Below are 13,636 nucleotides of genomic sequence, written 5' to 3'. Positions count from 1 at the left end.
TCTGAAGTCTATAAACTGACACAAAGAATTTATATTTTATGTTTTCTCCCTGTCACATGTATCCATATGGCCCCTCTCTCCCTCAAACTCTCTCTCTCCCTCACACTCACTCTCACACACACACAAGCATTACGCAAAGATGTCTGTCTTTACACAACCAACAAAACCCGTATACTTCAAACACGCCCACCTCCCATTTCACGTGAGAGAATATGTAGAGCATAAGAGAAAAAATTATACAGTAATATTACACAATAAGAGTCCAGCACATGTCCTCTCCATCGACAGCCTGCAGGCGAACCAGTTGTTCAAGGCTTCCATTAGCTCCTCGGTCCACAGAAAACATGTCTTTCTGCTCTGTATCCTTTTGATGTTGCGGCAGGCGAGCTTCTTCTTTTCTTTGTGTTTCCACCTCATCTCCATCCTCCACTCTGCTCATTTCCACAAACAGCAACGCTGGCAGTGTGGAGAACAGCCTTGCAGCGGACTTGCAGGACACTGAATTCAAAAGATTGTCATCATAATGCTGGAATGTCTCACTACATCTACGCTTAGATAATGATACCTTATATCAGAGCCTCAGAAAAGCTCTGGCAGTTTCCAATCCCTTTTCTGGTACTCCTTAATCTTCTTAATCTAGAAAAAGTACAAGATGGTTTAGGAGTAAAGTTAGACCCTGTGAAAATATTGAGATTCTTGGTAAAGGCACAATATTCAGCCATGAGAAAGAGGACATTGCTATATTGTGTCCTGTTGAAGCCCATCTGGTTTTGCTGCTTTTTTTTGTTTCAAGCCCTGATAAGACAAGCATTGGTCATAACAACAAGTACCCATAATATTTGTCCACAACTAGGAAATCTAAGAAGACTAAGAAAGGTATTATCCGAAACAAAACAAAAATAGCTTATATGATGAAAGACAATTCCGATTTACTACTAATTAGATCTTATTAATATAGTGATTTTGCTTCTCATGTCTTTTAGGAATTATTTCGAATGAAAGTGGGAGCTCTGCTAAAGACTAACTGTTTAAATACCCACACGATTTCTTATGATCCACATTTCAGGTGTGTTCACTGTCATGTGAACCCGTATGTCACTCATATCCATGATAGCACTTTTATTTACAATCTGTGGGATCGTCCAACTCCTTGTGCATGTTGCTGTGTTTACAGATCTCTGCCTTGAATTTTCATGAGCACAAAGTCAGCGTAACTCTGACCAAAATGATCAGGATAAACAGTTCATTACTATCACGCATTGCATAGATTCTGTATGACAGTCCCAGAACTTGAGGGAGCGGTAACATTGCACATACACACACACACTGACTCCACTGCTCACTTGCTCGCTCTATTCCTCTGTCTTGCAGGCGGACACTGACACACAGATAAACAGTGTCACCGGATCTATATTTTTAAATCAGCCTTGGTAAAAACAAAAGAATTTCTAAACTTAGACGATGAAGAGCAAGAGGAGATGGTGGGGCGCGTTTGGTTTGGCTCAGGATGTTTGGCAGTGTGCAGCAGGAACGATAGAGACACAGAGAGGAGCGGTGAATAACTGACAGGGTAGGTAAAAACTGTAAAACATAACTTTAGTATGGTCCAACTATCTATGAAAAGACCTTAAATGAATACTTTTGGAATCCAGTAGATGGTCTGCTCTTTCAGCCTCGACACAATAACAGCGGCTACAATGTAATTTTCCGGGACAATGAATACAATCCATGAAATGTCCACTAAAAAGATTTTTTTTTAACTGTTATTCTGGATTTTTGCCAAGACAGTTACAACATGACACATGTCTCGCTCAACCTACAGCACATTGTCCCTCCTCTGGTTGGGGCCTCTCTCTCCTTGTTCAAGCTTCAATTTCTGGGAACTTTTTAATCCATATACTACAAGGGATGGCCATTGAAGTCAAATGCTTTATGGACATTGTCCCCATCAGAAACAGATTCACCATGTGTAATGTTACCATACTCTTAGCAAAGACCCACAATAACATCATGAGCCGTTTATTGATAAATAAAACATTAATTGGACATTTTGTGAGCTGTCCCAGAGAGGCGGTGGTCTAGTGGGAGAGGTGGTGGTCTAGTGGCAGAAACTTGGACTATGGGCAGAGAAGGTCTCTGGTTTGTCTCTGGTTCGACTCCATGGAGAGACAACAAAAGACGAACCTGGATTGATCCAAGAGTCTCCCTACCCTGTCTAGTGCCCCTGAGCAAGGCACCTTACTCCCCCAACATCTGCTCCCCGAGGAGTTTAGCGGAGGTGTAAAAGCAGACAACTTGACAAGTGTTTGATCAAAAATCTTATCTGTCATCTCAAGATTTTAAACCTAACTTCAATGTTCAGTGCTAATATAGGAGGTATGGCGTCCTCTGAACTGAGACTGAGAATGTTGAATCGACGCCTTTGCTCAGACTATTTATCCATCCCTCCCTCCATCCCTCCTCTCTCTCTCTCTCTCTCTCTCTCTCTCTCTCAAAACATCCAAATATGGTTTGGATCAGATTTACAATGTTTTTTTGTTAGTTTTTTGAAGCCATTAATCACATACAGCTAAGTATTCATTCATTTAAACATGTACAATATAGGAATTAACATTTTAATCCAGTCCATACTTGTAATGCATTAATATTGTAGAACTGCTTTTTTAATCAGTACAATATATTAAAAATGATATTGTCAGTCAATGTAACCTTGCAGTGGTGACATCATTACAATATGTGGTAACAGGTTTACCTTATAAACGTTATAAATGAGGAACTATGTATTATTGATCCATCTGCACCATCATGTTGAAACAGTGAGTCTCCGACCTAAATACCATGAGGTCATGAATTTAACAGGAAATCTGTACAAGCCAAGGTGTGAGGTTCTAATGATTTGACAGGTATTAACTATTGACTTACTAGAGTAAGTCAATAGGTAATACCTGGTACTAGAGTAAATAAATAGTTAATACCTTTCAAATAGCCCTGTTGACAGCAATTCCAAGGCGAACTTCCCCCTGTGCCAATCAGGCCTAAATATTTCATTATTTGTGTGCAAATTGGTTCAGTACTTATTGTAATCCTGATGACAGTCAAACAGACCCAAATGAGAAACGCATCCTCCTTGGCAGAGGTAATAATGTTCCCTATCATGTCAAACAATATCCAGGATTTGTTTGGGGAAAATGCAGCTGAGATAGCCAGGTCCCAACAGGCTCTGTAATCAATCCTGCTAACACTTTGAAATGAAAACAAATGCAGCAATAAAAGCAGGTCCATCCATCAACCCATCCATGGGAGAGGCGGTGGTCTAGTGGCAGAAACTTGGACTATGGGCAGAGAAGGTCTCTGGTTCGTCTCTGGTTCGACTCCACGGAGAGACAACAAAAGACGAACCTGGATTGATCTGTCCAATAAATAAATGGATCTTAATCTTAAAAAAGCCCTAAGGATGTAGAGTGCTGAAGTCAGCATGGTCAGTTATCACACCAGCAACTTACAGGGCTATGGAAAATCACATTAGGACTTCTGGCAGCCGTTATCATGTCCAACATGGTATTGACAGTAATCGATTTCTAATCCAGTCACTGAGTAAATAATCTCATTCCCACCAGGACAATTACTGTAGCCCTGCTTGTAGAATACTGTATATAAACCAACTGAAAATCTATAGGAGAATTTGGAGCAACATTTTAGTCAACAATCTCCACCACCATCGCAAAACACCAACTGAGCAAGTACATGTACCTTTTTGAAGAAAGGTTCATCCCTCAACATGAAGTATGGTATAGTTACGTTAAGTTGAGCAAATAAAGTACGGTAAAGGTTTGGTTAGGGTTAAGAAAACTAAGATCATGATTAGGCTTGAAGCAAATGTATAAAATATTATTTGCTAGTCTTTGACAGAATACAAACTCCAGACTCTCTATATGTTCATCCATGTCCCTAACCTCCAGACCCTTACTATATGCTTTATTATATCTGAGACTGCAAAGGACACTTCCTTCATTGCATTCAACCTATTGTGTAAGTGTGGAATCATCCATTATTTTCAACCCACTGATTGTAGGTATTTCAGCACAAGCAGCATGTTTTATCAGGGCTTAGCATATTGAATGTGGTTTTCTAAAGCATGGTGACATCATTGGTCAGTCTTTACCTGATTTCCTTAAAGAAAATTGCATCGCACATGCTCACAGACACTGTGAGAATTTTGTTGTTAAAAATCTGACTACAATTTTTACATTTGAGAGATTAGTGTGACTTCCAATTAATATCTGCCCTGTGCTTATCTTAAATGCAATGATTGTTCAAAAGCATACAGTATAATGATTATAATAAAGGGCCTATTAGAGCCATGCAAAGCTTTTTAATAGATATGAAGGGAACTGAATTTAGTTTGCAGTGCGAAAGCAGATCAATGCACATGCACTTGGCACAATCCTAACAAAATCATGTCAATCATGAAAAGCAAAGGTAACATGTTTATTAGGTGTCAATGGCTGTCAGAGAAGGATCTCAACACAATGGTACATCCTCAACTCCACAAACATTACCCCAGTCAGGGTACTGAGCTTAAACCGAATGAAGATTACCTTATTATGATGGCATTCACCCAAACATCTTCTATTTAATAGCTGGCTGAGGTTCAATCACAAAATCAAGTGAACACTTCTTAAGTTACCCACTGTTTTTGCACTGGGCTTCTTTATCTTGTTATTTTTTTTTTTCACCTTTAAGCAAATTAAATGTTGTGTTGCATTCACATGCAAAATGTGAGATAAAAGAAGGTAAGAAAAAGAGAAGAATTGAAAGACCATTACCCATAATGTTGGGGTCACCAATGTCTTTTGGCAACTTTGGACTTAGAAATACCATACCTCTATTGTGTCTAATATTTATATCTATCTATTTTGTTTGGATGACTACAATAAAAGTGATAGTAGTTTTTTATAAATTATATCTCTGTTTTATATTATACCTCTGTTTTAAATTGTATTTACATTGTAAAGTCACCCAGTACTACTCTTTCCAAAACAGTATTTATATAAATGGATTCTTTTCATAGCTGTACAAGACCTAGGTAGCTTTTCTAACAATTCACTAGTAGTGGTGTTGCCACACAGGCTCACACCTGCCCCCTACTGAACATAGTAAAGCCAGTAGACCAGGTTGAAGAAGGTGAATGCGATTGGGAAGACAACACGGGACCACTTGTCTATGGCATTGACATCCGTTAGGTCAGGGATCTTGACTTTGAGCTGTGAGGCCCTTCTCCTCAAGCGGCCCTTCTTATGGCCTATTGGCCGATCTATGGCCGGTCGTCCGTACAGGTCTCGGCTGGTCATGGGCTTACGGTACTGTATGCTGGCACTGTCGTAAGAGAACATGGTAGCCCGAGGGTCGTGGAAAGCTCCCATCATATCTGCTCCACTCATCTCACTGGTTAGGTTGGTCAGGAGGATGTTGCCATGAGCATCAACCTGAGGGAAGTTGCCATACTTTACTAAATTAGTTTTGTAAACAATATCCAAATACACACACACACAAAAAAAAGCCGTCTCCCTAATTACATGCAGCATTTTATTTAGGTGAATTCTATCATGTCTTGGACTGCCCCATTCAGGTAAGATATAAAGGATCTGTATTTAAAGATTTATTTTTTTGTAAAGCAGCGACATAGGGGTCACTGTCGTTTTCACTGATGTACATTTCAGCATCAGCATAAAAGCTCTGAATGCAATTGCCCTGGTTATAAAAGTGTGCACTGGATACAGTTTTGGATGAACACATCTTTAATTCTTTATTATTTTTGCAGTCTTTATACATTTCTCGATACAATCACTTGTGTCACCTCTTGACAGAGGAGACAGACGGTAAAAGCACTTTGGCATTTACCTATGGTCAAACGATTTCCAATTTGTTTTCCAATTAGGTTGGTTGGAAGAATACTCAATAGGTGTCTCATTAAAGAGTGAAAAGCTGCATTAATCCAAAAGACTTTGGAGTTTAAATATAATTTACAGTATAAAGTTTTCCTGTCATCTTTGGTTAGTAAATTAAACTTGTCCACAAGGAAAGTAAAAAGGCATTATTAGTCTCACACAGCAACCAGTATTGTAACAATTTGCCAACAGCGCCTAAGGGTCAGCTCAGCTTGGTTTGTGTCAGGCCTCTACATCAACAAAAACACATGATAACTGCACAATATATTCTCCCCACCTGCACTTTGTTGCTCTCCATTCTGCTCCTATTCTCATTGTTGGTTTTGGCAGCCTTTTCTTCTACCTTCTTCTGCAAGTGAGGACCACGGCCAAAGAAGATGTAGTTGACAAAGGCATACTCCAGCAATGCCAGAAAGACAAAGACAAAGCAGCCCATGAGAAAAATGTCAATGGCCTTGACATAAGGGATCTTCGGCAGCGTCTCCCTTAGGTGGGTATTGATAGTGGTCATGGTCAGCACCGTGGTTATACCTGCAGACAAGCAGATGTGGTGGGTAGAAACAGTTAGACTGGGGTCTTTTAGTAACAGCAACTGGTAACTGACAACACCGTTAGCTCCAGTTGCCTGAAACTTTGTGCTTTGAAAGATGACAATGACAATAACAGTGTTACATTTTCATTGTATGTTTGCTTGGCACTATGAATATTGGACAAAAATGGGGTGTATTTTGCATGAAATTATGTACATCTATTCAAGGGATGCATGCTATAGTTGGTTACCCTATAACTTCTCTTATAGAGCGTCATGTACCTGGATAAGACTTTTTGGTTTTGAGGTAAATGCCTAAAGTACTGCTTTTTGGACTCTCATGAAATTTGGTACAAACATTGAACATCCCCAGGCTATAGTACCAAATGATGTTGGTGAATTTTATTATAATTCCATCAACAGTATGAACATTTGTGGTTCAGACTGAAATACATCATCAAAGAGTATGATGGACTTGTAATACTTTGAGGATATATGAGCTTTCATTTCATGCTATGTAAAAATGTCCATTATGTTTTCTTATGACTAAATACCTTACCCTCATCTGTACTTTGTGTTCCGTGCTCATTAAAAAAATGTTAGCATGCCAACATGATGAAATGATATAACCATGGTTAACATTAGCTGATAAATATCAGCACATTACTGTAACATTGTCATCACAAGGTCAATTTGATATGCTTGTGTGGGAACGTTCCGCACATACACTATAGAAAACATGATGGCAACCTTCTGACAGCAATGGTTATTGTTTTAAATGGTAAAGGGTCTCTATTTATCTCGTACTTTTCTAGTCTTGATGACCACTCAAAGCGCTTAACAGTACCGTTTATACCATTCACCAATTCACACACCCATTCCTACAGTGCATCTATGAGCAGCACTTTTTTCTATGAGGGGCAATTAGGGGTTCAGTATCTTGCCCAAGGACACTTGGGCATGCAGATGGGGAACACTGGGAGGATGACCGCTATACCTCTCAGCCACAACTGTCTCCTCCTTCCAGAGACAGACCCGGCCACACCTACTTCCCCAGAAATTACCAAGTGTTCCACCCATATTCCCTCACCTTCTCAACTGTTTCCCAATCCATCTATCAGTCACAGTTCCTTTCATTCCTCACCAGATTGTCTGACATATAAGCTGGAGCTTTCCAGCATTTACTGCCTATGTGTATGTTCCTCTGCATGACTCATTCCTGCCTTTTTAGATTTCTTGCGTTCCCTTGCCTATAGAGAGGTAATGTGCTCCAGCTTAATGTCATGTTTCAGACCCATCTCATTGATTCAAGCTCTCTTTTAACAGAGGCTCAGATTGTCAAAAGAACAGTATGTTCCAAAAACACCAAACAATGTCAAAGCCAACCCTGTCTGTTGATGAGTGCTCATTCAGAAATAGGCCAGACATAAAGAAGCATTTTTTACTTTCTGCAAAAGGACATTCACAATACACACAATTATCGAGTCAGCTCACGAACTTCAGCTAGGTTAAAAATAGCCATTAATAATTAACAATTAATATCCCTGTCAAAAAATGGGAAGAATTTATTTCTGAGGCCATTACCAAGGAGCAATATTGACTGACATTCTCCAGAGTAAAACTAACCTCAACAAAACTCTACTTAAAGTCTTACTGATCTTCAGGGGGAAGCAAGTTAACATTACACTCAATTTAAAACTGAAGTCATATCGTTTCAAGGTTAGACTGGACCACAACAAGTTTGTGGCATTCAGAGGCATGGACTCATTCCTTGAGTACGCTTGGCATTTTAGCACTTCCCTTAGAAGGCTCTGGACAGTGTTTGTCTTTATGTAGTGAAGTACTTCTCCAGTCCATCTGTAGTGATACCTTTGATAAGTGCAAGGGATGGCATCATGGCACTTCTTACACCCATAGGTGATTCTGAAAGTCAAAGATCATCGGCCATTTCTAATGCCCTCATAAACAGAACATCGATGCTTACCTCAGAATTGACTGACCTTAGATTTAAGTAGGTTTTTTAAAGCAATGAACTTTACTGTAAATTTGAGAGGGATGGTATTCCCATCAATGACAATGGATATGATCAAAGGCTGCATTGACATGTTATACTCCTCAGATATGAACAGAGCATGGGAAATAATCATTGATTGCCCATAGTCATGTCCACCATGAACATGGGCATCCAATGTGATTCCTACTTTCCTAAGATATTTTCATATGACATATCATATCATGTCATATCAAAATAAAATATAATATATATATTGTCATATCAAAATAAAATATAATATATAGATTTTATTTAGATTTTATTTATATAAAACCCATAATAGACGATGGGTTTTAGACATTATCTTCTTAACCCAATGTAGTTGGAAAAGATGTGTCTTTAGTCTTTGAAGGAAGATGTGTAGACTTTCTGCTGTCCTGATGTCAATCGGGAGCTCGTTCCACCATTTGTGAGGCAGGACCACAACAGTCATGATTTTATTTGAATGGCTAGTTGTCCCTCACAGTGACAGAGGAGCAGCAAACCGATTGGTCGATGCAGAGCGGAGTGGACGGGCTGGGGTGTAAGGTTTGACCATGTCCTGTATGTAGACTGGGAACAAACCATTCGCAGCACGATACGTAAGTAGTAGTGTCTTGAAGCGAATGCGGGAAGCCACTGGTAATCAGACAAGGGAGCTGAGGAGCTCTACATGTAGATGGACAGAGTTTAGTCACTCGAGTTATTGAAATCATACACTATAGCAAAGTATTCTTATTAATAATTGTTTTCACAGGATTACCAGATGAGAACCAAACACAATTGCCAATTATGATATTAGCTTTACTAGCAATGGTCAACTGCAGTTTTGTGATGGGTCATGTTAGATCCTATTTATGTGACCACCCGAAGTGTGGAACGATCCACACTCCATCCAAATGGAGTGACTTTGATGTAAAATACACACACAAAAAAAACATTCTCTAACGTAATTGTCAAGTTTCTATGATTAAATTTGAATAAACTTGTATAAACTTGTATATATATATATGTTTATATATATATATATATATATATATATATATATATATATATATATAGACAGACCAGCACAAAGTAGCAAGGTGTCAGATGCAGGCAGACCCAGCGTACACTGAGAGGGCTGACCAAGTGGTTGGGATAGTGTACAGGAACATCTGCACCGATTATGGATGCTTGCTAACAAACCGGACATAGTGGTTGAGGACAAAGAACAGAATGCTCGATGTGGCAATCCCAGCGGATAGGAAAAAGGAGTAAGAGAAGACTGAGAAGTACTAAGGGCTGAAAGAACAGCTAGAACAGATGTGGAAGGTGAAATGAAATGTGATCCTTGTGATAGTAAGAGCGTTAAGGGCTGTAAACACCAAACTCCATCAGATTCAAGGTACAACGCCTGAAGCCTTCGTCATAGGCAGTCCTCCGTACAGCTAAAATACTGGGCATAACACTCAAACTCCCAGGCCACTGGTAGGGGATCCCAGCTTGAGAGGACATACTATGTCCCATGTGTGGTGTGCAAAAACAATTAGTAAATGTATATATATATATATCTTTTTAGCTGGGCTGCTGTGCAGACTTGGATAGTAACATTGAAATCGTATAAATAAAATGAGCCCACTCCAATAAAAAGAAAAATTCATAATAAATACTATATTTTTTAATACATTTTGAAGCGAATCCCAAGAGCATCATTGGCGATGAGGGACTGGTTGTTGGATACATACATTCAAAACTCATCCATGCATTCGCCTAACTGCTGATTGGTCCAATGGACATTCTGCTCTCTCCCAAACAAGGAATCTTAAAATAGCCTTGAAATGGTTGAATCTAGTGAAAAGGGTTCTAAGTTAAGACTGCTGTAGAAACTGTAATTTTTTTAAAACCAGGTTAAGCTCAGAGTTCAGCCAATTTGGAACTGCCCAAATACTGACCAGATACTGACCAGATACTGACCAGATACTGACCAGATACTGCTGTATGTGTCATGAGATGGAGATGGAGATGGTGATAATGAATGACACTAAAGAAGATGTAAAAAGCTACAAATAGCTGTGACCGTGTATGAGGACATGGCATGTCCAAAATCGTGCCATACACCATGTAAAGCACATGTTGGGTTGTGTTTATGCTTGAAGGTTTGTATGGGTGAGCAGGTCTCCAACACAAAGTTGAGCCAAATTCCTGTGTTGTTTGCAATTGATTGTCCATTTATAATTATGTGCTATAATCCATTTACTGGAAATGTGAAATTTGGGCTGAGTCAAGACTTTTCTTACCCTTTGACTTTACTTAAACATGTTGTATGTACTGAACTATAATGTATTACGACTGCTACACATTGGAGAGTAGATTCCTTTAAAATCTAACAAAGTGGGAGTAATTATGTAGCTGTGCTGTGCTCTGAATCACCTCTGGCTCACATACAGACACAACTCCAGTAATGGGAGACTTATTGCTGTTGTAAAAACTGAAATGGTTCGGCCATTAACTTGATGTGTCCTTGTCGCCTCAGTAACTCAGGCTGTTGTAGCAGGCCAGCTGACCCAGAAGCCCCCCCCCCCCTACCCCGATTGCAATTTGAATTCAGGATTGACTTTGTGGTTAGCGTTGGGTAGACTAAAGTGTTGACAGGCCACATTTGATAATTAATCCACTAGAGTCCTTTCAGTTATATCAGTGTAATGTTGTATTTGTGTACATGTGGAGATTTCTCGGGATGGTTAAAATTTCAGACTTCAAGTGGCACAGGTTGCTTTAAGATATTCCAAAGAAAAAGTTTGACTTTTTTTGGAATGTCAGAGGAAGCATGTAATAAAAAAAGATTCTATGTTGAATTTTTAAGTCACAAAGGCAGCAGGAAAGCAACAGCATTCCGCTACATCAATCATATTCATATGCAGATTCTAGTGTAAAAACGTCGGCTTTCTATTCGTTTGTTAAAAATACATTTATTTGTCACGTTGTTTTTTGTGTTTCTTGTATTCATATTCATGTTCACCTTGTTTTAACTATTTTTCCTACAAAATCACTCAGATGAATATAATTCTGCACTCTAAATGATTTCTTCACCTGTACGATTTTAATCTCTGGTGCAAGTTTATTTTACAGGTTTACAAGTGATGATTCACATCTACATACTACAGGCACAGATATGCACTTATAACAACCTATTTTTGTCCATTAATTGGAATTTGGCTATACAACCTTCAAATATTTTTGAGTATAATCTGAGCCCATACTCATTCTGGTATTATTGTGTGCACCACACTGAAAATGGACATGAAAAGAAGAAACAGGGAATAAACTAATAGCCGATCCAAGTCAAGATAAAGGCTAAAGGAACTCCAGACGGTTTAATGTCCCTGTGACCCGATCAAACTAAATATGAATATAAAAAATTGATTTTTTGGCAAAGTCACTGCAGCTCTATGTTCAAAGAAGAAGAATATGCAGCTTTAGAGAAAATAGCTCCACCCCCTCAGTGAGACATGGAGGAGACTCAGTTTTATGTTGCCTCTTTGCCCTGTCTGGCACAGGTAGCCTTGAAACTCTACAGGGATCAATGGAATCAGAAGGTTATAAAATAAGATATAACAATAGATAACAATACTGTCACAGAGCTATGATTCATTCATGAGTCCTTGGCACATTGGAGTTCTCTGAAGTGGCTTGCTTTGAGTCCTGATCTTAATGCAACTGGACATCTTTGGAAAACTCCAAACTTACAGCTGGGGAAGGCACCAATCAAACCTGAGAACTGGACAAATTGGATGCACAGCCACACCACTCACACTAGCGTTATATCACCAAACCTTGCACATGATCTGTGAAGAAATCAAAAGTTCACTGACCCAGGGCCACTCTGGCAGCTGAGGCATCATAATTGATCCAGAAGGAGACCCAGGACAGGATGGTGATCAGGGTGGAAGGCATGTAGGTTTGTAGGATGAAATAGCCAATGTTCCTCTTCAGCTTAAAACTCAGGGACAGACGTGGATATGAGCCTGTGGAAGAAAGGAGTTGAGTTTGCTTTGAGTGAATATAGAATAGGAGGAGGAGTCTGAGCAACCTCCAGCCTGGGAAAAAATGTGAAGAAGAACCACCTGTTCAAGTTGTTAGTCCCTTCCTTCAGGAATAATATCTGACAGGTTGTACATTAACGGATTTTGCTAGAAACAGGAGCTTAGAACCAATCATAGACTGTAACAATTTAAAAGGCATTTACAAAAACGCCACTTGCCAGCATATTAGCATATCTACTCAATTAAAAAATATACATTTTTAGTCACATATAGTGTCAGATTTAATCAAACTTTTCTAAAATATCAAAGTTCCTCAGTGTCATATGTGAATGATTTTTATTTCTAGCTAACATTCAGTCAAACTCTATTCTATAGGGCTACCTTCAGGTCCCATTTGCCAGAAGTACAATATCTCATACCACTCCTACGCAGAAGACACTAAGCTTTACCTCCCTTCAGAGCCCACTGACAATGAAAACTACAAAAACACAGTTAAGTCTCTTCATGACTGTCTCCAGTAACTATAAGTCTAGATGGCCAAAAACTGCCTTAATTTAAAAAAGAGTAAAACAGATGTTGTTTTGTTTGGTCTCTCTCTCTCTCTCTTTAGAGAATAGTGCTTACTTGTACATACCAGATTGATATTCTTGGTATCATATTTGACCCTGTGTTGAAATCAGCAAAAATATCACTGCTGCCGTAAAATGGCTATGAATTTCCCCTTAGGAATATTACTAAATAAGTATATGTTTTTAGAGGTTCAAATGGACTGGCCCCCATATAACATGTCTGAGCTTCTGTGCCCCATTTCACTCCTACGACTCTCAGATCCTCTGACCAGCAGCTCCTGGCTGTCCATTGCTCAAGAGAATCAGGGAAGAGTGACTGTACATTTACTGTTGCCACTCCTAAGCTTTCGATCAGTTCACCCTGCGTTTGCCCTCCATTGACATAACTAGGGTTTTAATTTATTTCATTTCATTCTCTTACTTCTATTTGTTTTGTCATAATTGCTCAGCACTTTGGTCAAGTGTGGCTCTCAAATGTGCTTTACAAATAAACTTGACTTAACTCAAAAACAAGGGAATCGGAATTAATGCTC

General features: G+C 39.1%; 1 protein-coding gene across 1 annotated transcript in view; it reads right to left on the bottom strand.

The window, feature by feature from the left end:
* Positions 1–4,474: 4,474 nt before the first annotated feature.
* The window catches only part of gabrb1 (gamma-aminobutyric acid type A receptor subunit beta1), a 48,252-nt gene continuing 39,090 nt past the window's right edge, over positions 4,475–13,636 (bottom strand). The window contains exons 7-9 of the mRNA XM_062396597.1: positions 12,364–12,516; positions 6,226–6,479; positions 4,475–5,486 (exon numbers count right to left, since the gene is read on the bottom strand). Coding sequence (XP_062252581.1) covers positions 5,145–5,486; positions 6,226–6,479; positions 12,364–12,516 — 749 coding nt within the window. The 3' untranslated portion in view covers positions 4,475–5,144. The remainder of the gene's footprint in view (positions 5,487–6,225; positions 6,480–12,363; positions 12,517–13,636) is intronic.

The sequence above is a fragment of the Platichthys flesus genome, chromosome 10, assembly GCF_949316205.1.
Source record: "Platichthys flesus chromosome 10, fPlaFle2.1, whole genome shotgun sequence".
Taxonomy (NCBI): domain Eukaryota; kingdom Metazoa; phylum Chordata; class Actinopteri; order Pleuronectiformes; family Pleuronectidae; genus Platichthys; species Platichthys flesus.
The sequence above is the reverse complement of the archived record's forward strand: the minus strand, read 5'-3'. Positions and strand labels throughout refer to the sequence as shown.